The following is a 16,969-nucleotide window of genomic DNA, read 5'->3' as shown; positions in this document are numbered from 1 at the left end:
GGCGCACCCTGTATTAAACAAATCTATATCAGTTAAGGTTCGAGCTTACTCTTCAGTATGCTTAATTGGAAATTGGATATAGCTCTCTTCACAGATTCTCAAACAAGATGTATGTCTGCTGTTTGATGACCAGTCTACTATACGAAAATAGCTTTGAGGACCCAACGTAACATTCATCGTCATCGCCAGTCTGTTGATTATGAATGATATGTTCCGTGTTATCTAATCCACACTTGGACTTTGCATTGCATGAGATTTGGCTTCGTCATTGCCCGAGGGTGACGCACTTTTGTTTCGACTTTAAAATGCAAGGTCGAAAGGATTTTGCAAATTTTCATGTGCATTATGTACGAATTTGCAGAGAATCGACGAATATTATACCGTTAGATAGACGAAGCTTGACATTAAAACCAACAGAAATTTTGATTTAAACAAATAATTCTATTGATGATATAGGAAATTTGCATCGACAACCTCCGTATCCGAGACTTCGTAAATTTCTGCAAGCAAAATGTTACCCGTCGGAGCCCGCAAGTTCTTGCTAGGTCTGCCGGACCTGCTCTTCATCGTGACAGGTGAGCTCTAGGCGATAGTTAGACTTAGAGCTTACATGTGAACAATAATTGTTCCTTATTTCACTACATTAGCATAGATGACTTAATTTTTGGGCGTAGATTGTTGTAAAGATTCGTAGTTATTATATCGCAACCTAGCCCCTTAACCTTGAGAAGTATATGGGCAGCAACCGATCGAGCAACAACCTTGAGCAAAGTACGTAATGTGGAAATTATCGCCCTAATTATGGTTTTGTAAGCAGCTCCTAAATTATTGAGCCTACGTGCAGAATATCATGACTCGGCCTACGTGAAGAATATCATGAAATTTTCCACAATATTTCCAACTATAATTCGGCACCATGTTGGTAAGGTTGATCCATTTGTTGTGATGGTGCTACGTGTACGTAGGAGGTAAGGCAATCGGGCGGCAAGAGCAAATGTAGGTATGGGCGGCGAACAATATATTACTAAAATGCAGCCTGAGTGCGATTATTTGGCCGCGCTGTGATCATTTGGCCGCGCTGTGATTATTTGGCTGCGGTGTGATCATTTGGCTGCGGTGTGATCATTTGGCTGCGGTGTGATCATTTGGCTGCGGTCGGTGTGATCATTTGGCCGCGGTGCGATCATTTGGCTGCGGTGTGATCATTTGGCTGCGGTGTGATCATTTGGCTGCGGTGTGATCATTTGGCTGCGGTGTGATCATTTGGCTGCGGTGTGATCATTCGATGCATGCAGCTAATGATTGTCTTAGAAGGCTTGTCAGATTGTGTGTCAGTTTGTATTTAAATTCGATATTTAAAGCGTTTAAAGTATGATATTTCGAATATCACCGTAATATATCTACCTACCTGAAGACAAGCCTTCCACTGAATTTTTTTCTGAACCCCCTTTTAGAATATTTTCTAGGAAGAGTTTAGAAGCAAAGACAACGTTGAGTAGGTAAATCCATCATATACTTGGCTTTTTAAATACTTTGTTAACTTACGATTTAAGCTGGCAAATGATATAATTAAAGGAACCGTGTACCCTTGAATTTCGCCCTGAGCATCATCAAAAAAAAAAATAAATAAAATGTTGGTGTCGTTAAACCCGGATAACCTGCAGCGTTCGGTTTAATTTGTTTGGATGATTTCACATGGGACTTTAGAGCCAAAGCCAGCCGGCCTATTGTTCGCAGTTCGCACATACTAATGCCTACGAAGTCATTAAGGATTTTGTTTACCAGATTCCATTGGTCAGATTAATGATTTTTTTAGATTTTCTCAAGAATCTGCATGTAGATTCTTTTTCGTTCATGAATGAATAACGCAACAAAGTTTCTCATATGGTTTAGTTTATTGAACGAGTATCATAAATTCTCGATTAGTTGTTGTTAAAAAACGACAATGAGATCTTTCTAAGTTTTCATTATGTGATGAAGAATAGTGAAGCAGATTTTCATGGGTAACTATGGCTAAGGATCGTTCGTATTCAGGCTTTGTCTTACGCCTGACAAAGAACCAGCCGCACATTTAACTACTATTTACATCGACATTTCTGGGAGCTATCGTTCTATCGATCGTTACAACATAACCTGGCTACCTTGACCCAACCTTAATAGATTTGGCAGACAATCTCTACCTAACTTCGCTGTCTAATATCATATCACGTGATTGGTGGCTGCAAAAGCCAATATTTTCAGTTGACAATAATTTATTTTTACGATTTTTGTCTAACTATGCTATTTATAGTTACTGGAGCGGTATTCTCCGTGAACTTAGTTTACGATTTGGTAATTAAGAGCTTCATAGCTTCGTCGAAAAATTCAGTTGGAACTGGTTCACAATCGCCGATGTTGAATTTTACATCGATACCCGCGTAGAATTAATAAACAATGTTATAATTTTGTTCGAAATTTGACTTCAGAACAGACTGTTCATTGTTAGTTATATTATATACATGAAAGCTATATGCATTGGCCGCGCCAGGTTGCATGATTGCGGTTGAGGCTGGCAGCCGGTCAGCCATTCGACCTTGATACTACATCTGTTTCACAGCCACTGCTGGAAGTTTTGCTCCTGTCAATGCAATTACAAGAGAACATAGGCATTAACTATTTATTCCTAGTGCATCTAATACATGGCGCTATCAGCTATGTGTGTAGAAATTGTAAGGCTCTACAGATCAACGTTTTTAGACGTTACCCGCAAAAACATAGGTTCAGCTCGCGGTCAGTCGGTGTCGGTCTGTCAGACTGTCACACGCCAGTGTTAATCAGACTGTGCTTTGAGTAGGTTATGTGTGTCTTGTATCGAGCGTATTACTCACTCAATCTGTCAACAGGCTTAGATAAACGTTAATTTTTAATCTACGACACTTGTTACGAGGTTCTATTACAAATGGATAGCCAGAGTTATAAAAAATGAGCTAATTAATATAGGTATTTTGGTAAGATGAGATGGCGTGCACTGTTTGCGTCATGGGTGACAGGAATCGGCATGTAAGCTGTGTGTTGCCCACGTTTGTCGGCGTATTTTACGCACACTCAAATGTTAGGGGCGAAATTTTACTATTTTTTTTACTTTATACTCATTTCAATTTGCTCCTACTGTGAGTAGGCGATGTAAATGTTTTTACAGATATGATATTATAGAAACGGAATTCATTGTAGCCGCGAAGGGGATGATCTCCTGTGATATTTTAAATCATCATTGTTAAAAAATTTGTCACTGCCAGGCTTCTGGTGTCTGCCGGGAGTATTACGTTTGAGCAAAATAAAAGATTGACGACTAAACTCCATTGACTGATTTGACCTGATAAATGTTCATTTGTGCGTGTAAGAAGTGCGCGTATTTCTCTCATAACCCGATTTTACGTTTATTACACTTGCTATCACTAATTTCAATATTGGTGTCCGTTTTGACGCGTATACCAAGGCGGTCAATTAATTATTATTGAAAGCCCGCGAGGTAAATATGCACTTAAGCATTTTCGTCCTCCACGTGAACGACGTAATGTAGGTTTTAAAGTTGTAAAGGTCCATTTTTTAAAGCAAGCTGTTTCATTTAACGTCGCAATTATTTTCAGGTCAAGCTGCAAACACTTTCATGCGTCATCGCTCTTGATTTAACTAACGCAGCGATGTCCGATTACAAGTTGACTGGGAACAATGGACATGGAATTCGTGTATAATTACCGATGCCCGCGTAATATTGAATGATAAGTTATCTGTGTAATTCCTGACGCGATGAACTGTGCTAACTCATGCATTAAGGCCTTGAATGATAGTGCTCTATCGTGGGGCTTGCCCTGAAGATTAAGAGTGTTGTAAACATCTATATTAATATATGACATTATGATATACATGTTGTTTATGCTGTTATTATACTTTTGGAAGAATACTGTGATCTGTTGCTGCTGCATGTGCTTAGTTCCATATCGAGCGCAATTCCTAGGTCGATTATATCAATCGAAATTCTCAACGGAATTGAACACGAGCCGCGCGTGAATTAATTTATTTCATGAAATCCAATTTTAAATATCAGGTACCTACGTGATATTTATGTGAATAATAATAATAAATATCAAGTACGTGAATAATCCGCAAAACCAAGAAATTATGCGTTGTTTTGGATTCTTATTTCATCTCGTAACTCCTTTCGGCGTAACATCGGGTTTCTCCTCCCAATTAATTATTATACAGCTCCAGCGCACAGACGATAGTGCATACGCTAAACCTGATGAATACGCAGCAACAGAAAAGGCCGTTATTTCAAGCTGAATATTGTTAATATATCTAGTAACGTGAAGGTCGCATGATACAGGGTGCGGCGTGGGAACTTACTCTTTTAAAAAAATCACAAACTAAAAAGTATTAAAGATAGCGTTTTAATTCTTTCTTTTTTACAAAGAGCTACATTTAAAGTTTCGTTGGGTTTACTTACAAGTTTAATTCTTGAATATTACATCTTGTAGGTGACCTCCATGCTGTTCAATACATTTTGTCAGACGAGATCGTACTGAGTGGACGAAAAACTTCATAGCCCGCGCACCATATTGCGCATGGCGCCACCTTCCTAGGACTAATGGCCGCCACGTGGCGCGCAATTCAAATAAGTAAGTTCCCGCGCCGCACCCTGTACTATCTCCCATCAATTACAACAGTTTTCTCTTATTTTTAACTTGAAAGTTTCAATACTTACTCCGATGTAAAAATGATGATTAGCTGATGATCGTTGTTACGTATAATCGAGTTCAGCATGACCAGCGAATCACAGATGAAAGCAGAACGAGCGACGAAGTCTGATGTCATCATCCGGAAGTACTTACCAGGCGCTGTGTATGCTGGTGAGATGAACTACCAATATTTTGCTACTATACCTGGAAATACCAGGATAACTATACCAGCGGTATAGTTGTTCTATCCTAGTGTTTAGGTCAGTAGTCTGCAAGTTAGTTTATACCATCAATGATGTTGCCTGCGTTCTTTTAGTTCGATGCTTTGGTCAGTAGTGAGTAACGTAGTCTGTAATATCACTGGTGGCCGCACGGCTCTTCTATATACCTTATGACATCATGATGAGTTTAGGACTTCGTAGTCCACGGTCGAGCTGATGCTCCACCTTCGTCGTCCTCCGTCTCCGAGTCGTCGCTAGGCTGGTCACCCCGCCCTCGGGTCCCGGATGTAACGTTGGACGTGTCCCGTCTATTTGCTCTCCTTTGGGCCAGCTGATGCAAGATGCTGTTGCTTGTCACTTGCGGAGGATAGTTTCTTATTATTGAACAATCCGGGATCTTCTTCAGAAATTTATTCAGTTGTCTCTTGAACGTCGCAAGGGTGAACTCCCCTCCTCTCAGCACCTTTGGTAAGGCATTAAACAGCCTTGGTCATACCACGGACAGTGACCTCTCAGAGAGACTGTACTCTGGCCGCGGCTCGGTTATTAAATGGGGGAATCCTGCACAACCTCCCCGTCCTTTCGTTGTAATATGTCACTATTCTGGAGGTCTCACATTCAAAGTTGGGAGCCAGTCCGTTTACAATCTCCCAAGTGTACAGCATGTTATACATCTCTCTTCTCCTCTCCAGTGAGTACAGTCCCAGGTGTTTCAGCCTGTCCCAGTAGTTCAGGTTCAGCTCCCTCATGCTGCTGATCCTGTACAAATGCTACGAGGAACCTCACGATCATTACTTAGTAACTTAGGACATTAGATCAATGGATCTCTGCCAGTAATGTGACTTCAAATTCAAGTGATTGAAAAAAAAACTTAGGACAAAATGGGAATTGAATATCGAAAATCAAAGACTATCATAAATCCGCCGGATGATCCGCCAGTTAACCTGTCATGTCCGTGATCGTGGGAGTTTTCTGACACCAACACCTGATGATAAATTATTCATCTTTTTCATGTTATATTTTTCATGTGTGCATGGTCTATGAGTTCCGTTGTGCACGCTGTGCATCTGCGTACGTTGGAATGACGTCGCGTAACTTCTACATCCGGGCTTCTGAACACCGTGGCAGGAGCTATCGTTCTAACTTGCCTCTCGCCAAGCCTCCTCATTCTTCCGTGCGCCTCCATGCTGAACAGTGCGACGTGGCTGTAACTGAGAGTGATTTCAGGATACTCGGTTCCACTTCTGGCTGCTCGGATTTGAGAATTTTGGAGTCTTTACATATCTTCAAACGAAAACCGTGTCTCAATAATGCGTTTTGTTCATATAATCTGAAAATAGTGAATGGCTAGGCTTTTATATTCTTTTCGTGAACTCCAGGTCTAAGTTGTTCCAATTGAGTCCTGTTTTTTCCGATATAATGTCAGGTCTTGTGTAGGTTTTATGTCTGTCTTAGAATTTGATATAGGTAATAATTTGATTTTATTCATTTTTAGTTTTTGGAACTGATGATGGAGCTGGACTCCGAAACGTTTTCAATATCGATATGGTGAATTTGCTTGGTGTTTTCTTTGCTTTTAAATTCCTCAAAAAAATATTTATTCGAATTTCCTGCCAAGACCCTCTAAAAGAGTCTTTCATCTCTGCAGGCATTAATTATATTTTAGTTACATTATTTCATAAATCACAGCTGTCTGCAGTACTTGTCACAAATGCTTTACCTACTATCATTATTAGACAGTTCTTCGTATTAACATTCGATTGTTCTACTTCTAATTGGTCGGCATTTCTTCGTCCGTTACTAATGATCGTTGTTGGCATGACAGGCGTGGTGGTGATCATCCTAAGTCACCTGGGACTCCTTCCTAAAGGCCACACATCCATCCTGTGTGATGACCCAGACATCCGACGCATACTTACTACAGAGACCGTCTCTGTGGCGGCTCTGCTGCTCATGGCCACAGCTGGACCTTTTGTTAACGTGGGTGGAAGTTGGAACCTGTTCAATGTGACGTGTTTAATGCGGTAACGTATTTACTGCGGTGACGTGCTCAATGTGGTAACGTGCTCAATGTGGTAACGTGTTTACTGCGGTAACGAGAGTATGTTGTGTTTGTCTTTGTAACGTAAGGGCAGCGTAATTACTGTCGACGTTGCAGTGAATTTCTTCTTGTTGCACATCCCTGCATCTCTTAAATAGTGTAATATCGTTTTGTCGACATCTCGGAATTTGTTCTCCAATTCTTGGTAGAACTTGAAACTGCACCTCACTGCTCCTACTTGCTTGGTGTTCTCGACGTAATGCACCGACAATCTTTGTTCTGTAGGAACAAATTTTGATTGCACTTTCTACCCCACAGTTCACGATCTTTAAACTCACCTGTTGCCGTTGCAGATTTTTTTCTGGAACAGTTTACAATCTTTAAATTCACCTGGTTGCTATTTCAGATATTTTTTCTGGAACAGTTTACGATCTTTAAATTCGCTTTTTGCTGTTGCAGATTTTTTTTCTGGAACAGTTTACAATCTTTAAGTTCACCTGGTTGCTATTTCAGATATGTTTTCTGGAACAGTTTACGATCTTTAAATTCTCTTGTTACTGTTGCAGATATTTTTTCTGGAATGGGCGCTGCCTGGCAAGTCTGGACGCAGTGCGAGGCACGCGAGCAGTTTGTCGTGGCGTCTGTTGAAGGATTGTTTCAGTGGTCAGTTGTTGGCTCTGCTCATCGTCGAGTTCTTCAAGATGACCGTCAGTGAAGCGAGACCTCACTTCATGCAGACGTGTCGGCCTGACCTGTCCGACCAACTCTGTAGTATGGGGTGCGTTCCAATTATTATAGGACCAGCTCTGTAGTAGATTTTCTGACCAAATCTGTCGTATGGGGCGAGTTAACATTATTATTTTCTGTCCAAGGGGTGCGTTGCTATTATTATTATAGGACCAGCTCTGTAGTAAGGGGGCTATTCTAATTAGGCTGTAGAAACATCAGACCAGATACAGCTAACAATGTGTCCAGGTACGTGACCAGATACCATGTGTCCAGGCACGTGACCAGCTACAATGTGTCCAGGCACGTGACCAGATACCCTGTGTCCAGGCACGTGACCGGATACCAAGTGTCCAGGCACGTGACCAGATACCAAGTGTCCAGGCACGTGACCAGATACCATGTGTCCAGGCACGTGACCAGATACCATGTGTCCAGGTACGTGGAGGTGACCTGGCGCAACTGTACCAACCCGCTGGGTCTGGACAAGCCTCATCTGCTGGACTCGATGAAGTCCTTCCCCTCGGGACACGCCGCGCTGGGCGCCTTCATCGCCACCTACATGACCGTGCGCTACTCATGAACTATCTATAATATCATTATATAAAGCATGATATTATAACATAACATAACATAGTGATCTCGGCGCTGAAGTGTAGGCCTGATGTGGCCTATCGCCGATTTTTTTCCTTTTCGTGCCTTGTTCACAGAAGATCTAATATCGTTTCATTTGACCGGATATTTTCATGACTGACGATAGGTACATCTAGGTACTATAGCATCTTGATAAAAATATAGTACCTGAGCTTGATTTATGAACCTAATAATAATATAATAATGATATTAATATATGGGCTTAATTATTGTAATACGAGTATAATACACGACTCTTTGAAGTAAGCGCTAGCTGATTTGCAAGCCGCTTATTTCAAAGTCATATTTTTCACAGTAATTTACTGTACAACAATGCGTTACACAGAAAATAATAGCAGAAAATTATACATAAAATAATACCAGAATAATAATACTGCAGTGATACCTGGATTTGTATGACATTAGGGGCTTCCAAACTATGGTATCCGCACCACTAGTACGCGCTAGGTCCTTAAGGGGGGTAACATAACAATTTCGGCGTAATAAGTAATTTTTGAGGGTATTCTTGAAGTATTCGAGTATTTCTAAAGTTATGCGAATGTTTCTTTCCGAATACAAGCAATTATTGCGACGATTTGCAATAATTGCCTCTCGATTCTCTCTGCTCCCTCAGTTAAATCCTAACAGTAAACTCGTTCATTACGCGAATTATTAGTGCATTCAGTTAAGTAAAGTTCTATATTCGGGGCTTATTTATCCATAGTATTGCATAAAGTAATATAAAGGCTAATGTCTGTATTAGTATTAATGTTACGTGGTTGGTAGCTGATGGTAGGTACTGAACTTCCAAGGTGTTCGCGATTAAATAAACGAGTAGAAACTCATTGCGTAAGGTTATCAATTGAATAACAATGATTATAATGATTAATTGAATAATGTATGTATAAATGCGCACAGTGGTACCTGATGACGCGGCTACGGGTGCAGTGGTCCCAGCTGCTGGGGGTGGTGTTAGCACTGCTGTGGGGGGCGTGGGGGGCGCTGTGTGGGGTGTCCCGCATCTGGGACAACAAACACCACTGGTGGGACGTGGCTATCGGGGCCGCCCTCGGGACCTGCATCGCTGCGCTCACTGTGCGTATACTCGTGCTCACTGTGCGTATCATCATGCTCACTGTGCGTATCTTCATGCTCACTGTGCGTATCTTCATGCTCACTGTGCGTATCTTCATGCTCACTGTGCGTATCTTCATGCTCACTGTGCGTATCATCATGCTCACTGTGCGTATCTTCATGCTCACTGTGCGTATCATCATGCTCACTGTGCGTATCTTCATGCTCACTGTGCGTATCTTCATGCTCACTGTGCGTATCCTCATGCTCACTGTGCGTATCCTCATGCTCACTGTGCGTATCCTCGTGCTCACTGTGCGTATCCTCATGCTCACTGTGCGTATCCTCATGCTCACTGTGCTTGAAAATGAGATGTTACACATTCTACACACATTCAACATACAGTCATATAATTGCTGTCATGTTAGCTAAAGATATACTTGCATTTGATAATTGAGATAGATAATACTTTCATTTTGAGAATCAAGTTCTATATCCTGATCCTGTCATCCTGAACCCCATTACCGTGAATTCCATCATCCCTATTCTAGTAAATAATTTTAGGAATAAACTTAACTAAGTGGGCCATAATTGACTCATTTTCAGCCCTGAACTTCCGTTCAAGTCTTGTTTTGAAATATCAAAGAAAGTCCAGCCTGCTATTTTCGAATAAAAATTTACACGTGTCAAAGTAAAATGTAATAATGATTTATTAAACCAGCTCTCCCATAAACATTTCAATGTTCGGCGATTCCATCATTAAAAAAGTTATCAGGCAATATCCCGACAAGATAAGCATCTTACACATACACATTCTGATATATTTAACCGGTTGAGTTGCACAGTAATATAGTAATTATAGTGCATGTATTTATTGTTTATCTTCGCTTGTGTTTTCAGAATAAATTTAAGACGGTTAATGTAACTTTACACAAAATGTTTAACCACGTCTTCCAATTTAGTTGACTCATTCAATATTGCTTACGGGAGCGGTTTTTTAGAATCTTGTATTTAACCCGTTTAACATCATGGTCCGGATATTTATGGATTTTAACTTTCTTTTTATCATGTTTGTTATTCTCTATCTTTTGTAAGTGATTGTTTGATTGGCAGATCAAATGGCTGAGCTCGAAGCATTTGGCCGAGAGTCGCAGGCAGTCTACGCACCCAACGACCTCCTCCTCTCTCCCGCCGGCCTGACATTCCTGCTCTACGTTCAATAGTCTATAATGAAAAATCTTGTACAGTTTTTAGCACATTTTTCCATTTATGGGAAAAATGCACTATTGTGCTCGCCATGTCTGCATGTCTGTCCGTCTGTCCGTCCGTGACTTCACGTTTTCGTCGACGAGAAAATGTGCTCTCTGTTGTTGTCACTCACTCCAGTGAGTACCGAGTTATATTTTTTACACATTTGTCGGTCTGCATAAGTAGAGGGAAAGTGGAGTAGAGTAGGATAATTTTTTTTATATTAAGGGATATAACACTTGTCTGCTATGGCAATCAATGCCCTTGCTTATGTGTCATTACTGTTATTAATTTCCCTTTGATATATGAATAAATGGCGTGTGTCACTGTCTCCTACATATGTACCTACACCAGGTAGATTAGAACGTTGTAAAAGTATGCAGCCTGACGATGGTTAAGCTAATCTTGCGTGGGAGCTGGTTTAAAAGCTTAACGTTTTATTTCACTTGCTGTGTACATTTGTGTGTTATTTTGTGAGGAATTTGTTAATATATATACGCAAGTCTATTTCTGGTGGCTCCATGATTACTGTTTGTATTATTGTTATTAATGTAAACTCTTAGTCTATCATGTATACCGTTGCGTAGATGTGAATTATTTTTGTTAGTAAACTAAGCTGTTATGGTCGCATGCATAATAGGTATTGCGTTTTTAAATTTGGTAAATTTAATCGCATGAGGGCAAATTTAATAGCTGAGTGACATGGTACATGGTTAGAGAACTAATTTTAAATGAAATGGTAGCTAGCCTAGCTTTATATTCTCTGTGTTAATAATTTCATTTATGCCTGCGCACTAAATTATAGTCTTGCCGTTCCGCAAGACGTCATAAAAACTTTTATACAAGGCAGTAAAATTACATTTAATTTTTGGTCAACTCAAAGAAAAAAATTGTATCTTTAAATTGTATTAATTAAACATTTAAAAGTGGATTTAAATTTATAATGAAAAATTTTCAATTGAAAGTTATTTCCCGAAGCTCTAGTCATCAATTGTTGACAGTCATTGTCTTGTTAATGTACCGAAGGAACAGACAATAGTGTAATTTGAGTGAATCTAATGAGAAAAACCCCAAGCCTTGAGTCCAAGTGACACGAGTCTAATTATAAATGAATATATAACTCCTAAAATCTCCTGGTATGTAGAAGTGTAGAAGAGAATGTTGTTCTTGGCCCCTCTTCTCATCTCGATATGACAATGTTGCTCTCTCCATATCTCATCTTGAATTTCATTGTTTTAGTCTGAGAAATTATGCCGTCTACATAGTTTCCATGTGGTATCTTATGTTATTCATGCAAATAAAAGCTGTTTTGGACAGTGCAGGACGTTGTATTCCACTCATTTTTGGACCAGTTCTAACGAATATTTTTTCATGTGCTAGACATTACCGTTGGGTCCTAATGAATACTTCCAAGTTTCATACAGTTACGTTCATTAGTTTGGGAGATGTTCCTTGTTCACTGAATTTGGAGATTGGCCGTGAGACCGCCGCAAGACCGGCCGTAAATTTGTCCTACACTTTTGAGCAGCATGTCAGGTTCATGTCATTGAGGTTCAGGTTGAGAATTCACAAGGCGACACGAGTAGCCCCTGTAACTATCGCCCTGTCAATCTGACAATTAATTGTATTTTGTAAGGTAATGGAATCTGTGGTGAGGGTATCGATCACTTGACTGTTTACCAATTTCTATCAGACTGTCAACATTGTTTTATTGCCTGTAGATCCTGCACCACGAACATCTTATCTACGTTGAACGATTGGACTCGCCTGCTAGACGAAAGGGAGCCAGTGGATGCATTGTACCTTGATTTTGCCAAAGCATTTGACAGTGTTCCGCATGAGCGGCTGTTGCGTTAAGTCTTTGGGAATAGAGGGAAATGTAACTCCAATGGATCAGAGATTTTCTGGTAGGTAGACGACAACATTTCAGTATTAACGGAGCTGTATCAGACTGGGCATCAGTGCGCAGTGGCGTGCCACGAGTAAACGTTCCTTAGCCAACTGTGTTCGTTGCTTACAAACTGCCTGCCGTAAGTAGTGTCAAGCCTGTGCTCTTTCTATGTATGCCGATGACACAAAAGTTTGTAATACAGTGAAGGATGCGTCAAATAACGTGCAATTGCAAGATGATCTTGACAGTTAATTAAGTTAACTGGGCTGATACATGGCAGCTGCCCTGATTACTGCGTTGACGCACGCTACGAGTATGAACGCGTTCAGGAAAAGACGATATGAAGCTGTGTAGAAATATATGATCAGTCTTGGAATGCTTAGAGCCATATCAAACCTGGTGCCAGACTAATAGCTATTTCAAACTATAGTCAGTTTTGAAAAGATCCGGTCAAAGTACTTGTTCTTGGATCTGTGGACAAGTCACGAAAAGTGCAAGAATCGGCGACAGGCCTATTCTTTAGCGCCGACATCACTATGTTATGATGCGACATGATATGTTAATAATAGTTGTAAGACGTGGCACCTCGAGCATATATATCGCAAAACGTGTAGTGCGACGAAATATTTATCATTTAGGCCACCAATACATACAACTCAAGATATCTTTCTGTAATAAATCTTTGTTTGAGTTCGAAGTGCGCGTTACATTCCATAGGGTACGCACACAGTGAAAGCAGGTTTGCCCGCGCGGGCAACCTGCTCCAACCTGCCACAAGAATGAACATAGGATAATAATGTAAGTGTTCACAGTGAAAACTTGTACGAATAGGCTTCTGTATTCTATGGTTTCAGGTAACCAGCACGCTGGCAACCTGCTTTCAGTGTGTGCGTACCCATACATTGCATAACGTTGCACTAATTCTTATCATACTAATTCTGAACTTTGAAGTTGTCTATGTGGTAACATTTCTTTCTGATGGATGCAATTGAATTGAGTTTAAAATTTACAGCAACGGCATGTGCTGTGCAACTTCCATGGTTTTCTATCTATTAGATATATTCTATATTCCATGGTTTTCTATCTGTTAGATATTAGACTTCTTATGTCCATCAAATTTAACGGCTAAATTGTTTCATTTACTATTCAAATGCGCAAAACATCTAAGAGTTTTGTGGAGAACAGTTCTTCCACTTCAAAGTTGGATTTTCCGCTAATAGTGTCAATGATTCAACACCTAACATCCCCTGACCCTAAGAAGTGATTTAGTTTTAACAACTGCAAGGAATATACGAGTTTTATAGTCCACCAAAAATTTTGGTTATAACTTCCATGATTCAACCTCAATTAAGACCGCACTTGAGGATTTCATTAACTACTCAACTGCGTGAAGGCTGTTGAGTCGTTCAGTCGTCAATGTCAGTTCAGCCGTTTCAGAATTGCCTCATTAAATCACACATTTGATTTGGAAGTAGACCAACGATGAGGGCAAGGCAAACGTTCTTAATCAGTTCTTCAGCAGTGTATTCACAGATGAGAACTTGAACAGTATTCCAGAGATTGAGGAGCGCCCAGTCAGCTCGAAGCTAACAGGTTTTGAAATACACGAAGAAGAGGTTCTCAAGCGCCTGGTAGCTCAAAATCCCAACAAGTCATGTGGATCAGACGGCTTCCATTCCAGATTGCTCAAAGAATTAGCAACCGTTCTGGCCGGCCCATTGACAGTATTCTTTCAAAATACCTTGAACGAAGGAACTTTGCCGTCCGACTGGAAAGAAGCTCAAGTAACACCAATGTTCAAAAAAGGTGACAAAAGCAGCTCCGTTAACTATCGCCCTGTCAGTCTGACAAGTGTTGTTTCTTCCTATCCCTCACAACAGATAATGGAATCTGTTGTGAGGGATAGGATTATCGATCGTTTGACTGCTCACCATCTCATATCAGATTGTCAACATGGTTTTATTGCCGGCAGATCCTGCACCACCATCTCATATCAGATTGTCAACATGGTTTTATTGCCGGCAGATCCTGCACCACTAACTTATTATCTACGTTGAACGAGTGGACTCGCCTGCTGGACGAAAGGGAACCAGTGGATGCATTGTTCACCAACGATCATCGTATGCGACCTGCTGAATGACATGCTCGGTAAAAGGCTGTTTAGTACTTTATTGTTATCAGAGGTGCTGTTAGGTGATCTGTAAATGACCCCTATGAGAAGGCTATCTTTGCCTTTTAGAGTAAGTTCACACCACACTGATTCTCTAGCTGATTGATGATATAAACTAAACTGATGATATAAACTAAAAAAACTACGATGCAACATGGTGGTGCATGCAGCACCACGCACGTTGCTTAATACGACGTATCACCATGATTGGTGAACAGGCCTTTAATAAGGCCTTCAACACCTCAACCCTTCAAAGTCAAAGCAACTTCTCCACGCGACAAAATTTCTTCTCGCTTCGAATCACCGACATGTGGAACAGCCTCCCCGATGACATCGTTGGCGCTCCAAGTATGAACGCGTTCAAGAACAGAATAGTTAAAGCTATGGAAAAATATATGTTCAGATTTGAAATGTCTAGCACCATATCGAACCCGGTGGAAGTCGAGTAGCTATTTCATACTTTCGTCAGTCATGAAAAATTACGGTCAAATGACACGATTTTAGATCTTCTGTGAACAAGGCACGAAAAGGAAAAGAATCGGCGACAGGCCACATCAGGCCTACACTGCAGCGCCGAGATCACTATGTTATGTTATGTAATCATTTCTTAATAGACACAGTGTATTTTTAGTACATACCATCCCCTATTGGTTATCGATGAAATTTTTGTGCGTTTTATCTCCAAATTAATCGATGTCATAGTGCGTTCTTCACGTAATGTTTGTATATGCGGCTCTATCACCGTATAAATAAAAACAGTCATCTACTTACCCAAACACGTTACTGAGTTTAGTCAGATTTTCAGAAATTTCAACTGGGTATGGAACGCAACAAACTTCCAAAAGACGTTCACTCAGAAGTTTTTTGATCGCTAGTTTGTAATTAAAGTTGGATTTTATGCTTTGATTGGTAAATTAAAGTATTTGTTTAAGTTATGAGAAGAAATTTCAGAAAATGAACATTTCCACACAAACGTTGTTCGTGTTTGACAACAGACGCCTAATAGTAACTTTGGAATTAGAACTTCATGTCGATTTCTCTTCAGTCAGTGACTTTCTGCCTGCATTACTGAGAGTGCTGCTTATCTATGTTGAGTTCGTATCTTCAAATAAAATTCATGATTTTTTTCTGATCTGGTTCCACGTACTAATAACTTAAAAATGTCTGATAGGCGACGACGTAGGAAACCAGTCACAGAAGGTGGCTCTGACGAATCATCCGATGATTCGGCTGATGAAGTAATACACAACTCCCATTCTGATTTGGTGAGTTACCGTGACGTGAGGCGTGAGTACGGCACTGTCATCTATCAGACTCTGACTGTCTGAGAGAGTGACAGACAAAAATAATCATGGTGGCAAAACAGAGACCTGTTGTTTATATTCTGTCTTTTTGAGTTAAATTGAGTCCCATGAAAAGAGTACAAGACGGTCAAGAGTCAAAGCAGAGAGTTTTTTTAGACTATCTCTCAACTTCTCAAGTTCATTTTTGAGTCCTATAAGTAGACCAGTAAAGTATCCTAGATACCAGCATTATCATACATAAGAAATTGGTTCAATTCTTGAGTAAATGAGGAAATTAAAAATGAACTTATTCTAAAAAATATGTGGTTTGTCACTATGGTCAAGACTCAAGTCAAGACCACCTATCAGTATCATCAGGGTTCAGGGTACTTTAGTAACTTTACTTCTAAGTTTTAACATAGTGGCAACCTGCAACTGACAAAGGAGAAAATATTTTTTTGCCCTTCATTTTCGAATTCTGTAAGTAGACTAGTCACTAGTAAGTTTCTTGGATACCAGTACCACTACCAGGCTACCAGCACATGGTGGCAATCCATAGGTTATTCAAAAGAACCTGTTCTTATGTCATTTTGAACCGATCAACGCTTCTTTACGGACCGATCGTAAAACACCTTCACCGGCAAAAGCTTTTGCACTTCTGAAGAAAGTCAGCTGACAGCTACACTGGCCGTGGGGCGTGGTGGACCGAATTTGAATTTGAATGCATCCACTTGAAATCCTATCGACTCATTCGACTGTATAGTATACAACTTACAAGTCATAGAGCCTAAATTTTAAATATCTCTAAAAAAATTTACGTTTCTGCATGTATTATAATGCTGTTAACATTAGCAAACTTTGAATTATCTCTGATGCAAGAAATACTTGCTTAAATCATTTTATTTTCAATATAAGCGACTGGATGCAACAATCGGTTCGCAACAAGGAACATAGCCTTGACAGCAGT

At 40.2% G+C, this 16,969-nt stretch overlaps 2 protein-coding genes across 3 annotated transcripts in view; both read left to right on the top strand.

Moving 5' to 3' along the window:
- The first annotated feature begins 214 nt into the window (after positions 1 to 214).
- On the top strand, positions 215 to 10,704 carry LOC108679043 (phospholipid phosphatase 1). Of its 2 annotated transcripts, none has more exons than XM_018167553.2 (6): positions 215 to 575; positions 6,762 to 6,916; positions 7,544 to 7,755; positions 8,142 to 8,271; positions 9,255 to 9,431; positions 10,524 to 10,704. In XM_018167553.2, the coding sequence occupies exons 1-6, from the start codon at positions 512 to 514 to the stop codon at positions 10,608 to 10,610; spliced, it is 825 nt and encodes a 274-aa protein (XP_018023042.1). In that variant the 5' UTR covers positions 215 to 511; the 3' UTR covers positions 10,611 to 10,704. The 2 variants fall into 2 exon arrangements, with proteins under 2 accessions (XP_018023042.1, XP_018023041.1); XM_018167552.2 differs by lacking the exon at positions 215 to 575 and adding an exon at positions 4,666 to 4,886.
- A 5,055-nt stretch (positions 10,705 to 15,759) lies between these two features.
- LOC108679050 (protein PRRC2C) overlaps positions 15,760 to 16,969 on the top strand; it is an 18,695-nt gene continuing 17,485 nt past the window's right edge. The window contains exon 1 of the mRNA XM_018167561.2: positions 15,760 to 15,984. Coding sequence (XP_018023050.1) covers positions 15,880 to 15,984 — 105 coding nt within the window. The 5' untranslated portion in view covers positions 15,760 to 15,879. The remainder of the gene's footprint in view (positions 15,985 to 16,969) is intronic.

Source organism: Hyalella azteca, unplaced genomic scaffold (assembly GCF_000764305.2).
Source record: "Hyalella azteca isolate HAZT.00-mixed unplaced genomic scaffold, Hazt_2.0.2 contig3397, whole genome shotgun sequence".
Taxonomy (NCBI): Eukaryota; Metazoa; Arthropoda; class Malacostraca; order Amphipoda; family Hyalellidae; genus Hyalella; species Hyalella azteca.
The sequence above is the reverse complement of the archived record's forward strand: the minus strand, read 5'-3'. Positions and strand labels throughout refer to the sequence as shown.

What these genes read in the sequence shown, in the direction of transcription:
- LOC108679043 (XM_018167552.2), top strand. Translation starts at nt 4,799, where the DNA reads ATGACCAGCGAATCACAGATGAAAGCAGAACGAGCGACGAAGTCTGAT. An exon ending in GACCAACTCTGTAGTATGGG is followed by an intron (nt 7,756 to 8,141) that starts GTGCGTTCCAAT and finishes CCATGTGTCCAG; the next exon opens with GTACGTGGAGGTGACCTGGC. An exon ending in CCTGCATCGCTGCGCTCACT is followed by an intron (nt 9,432 to 10,523) that starts GTGCGTATACTC and finishes TTTGATTGGCAG; the next exon opens with ATCAAATGGCTGAGCTCGAA.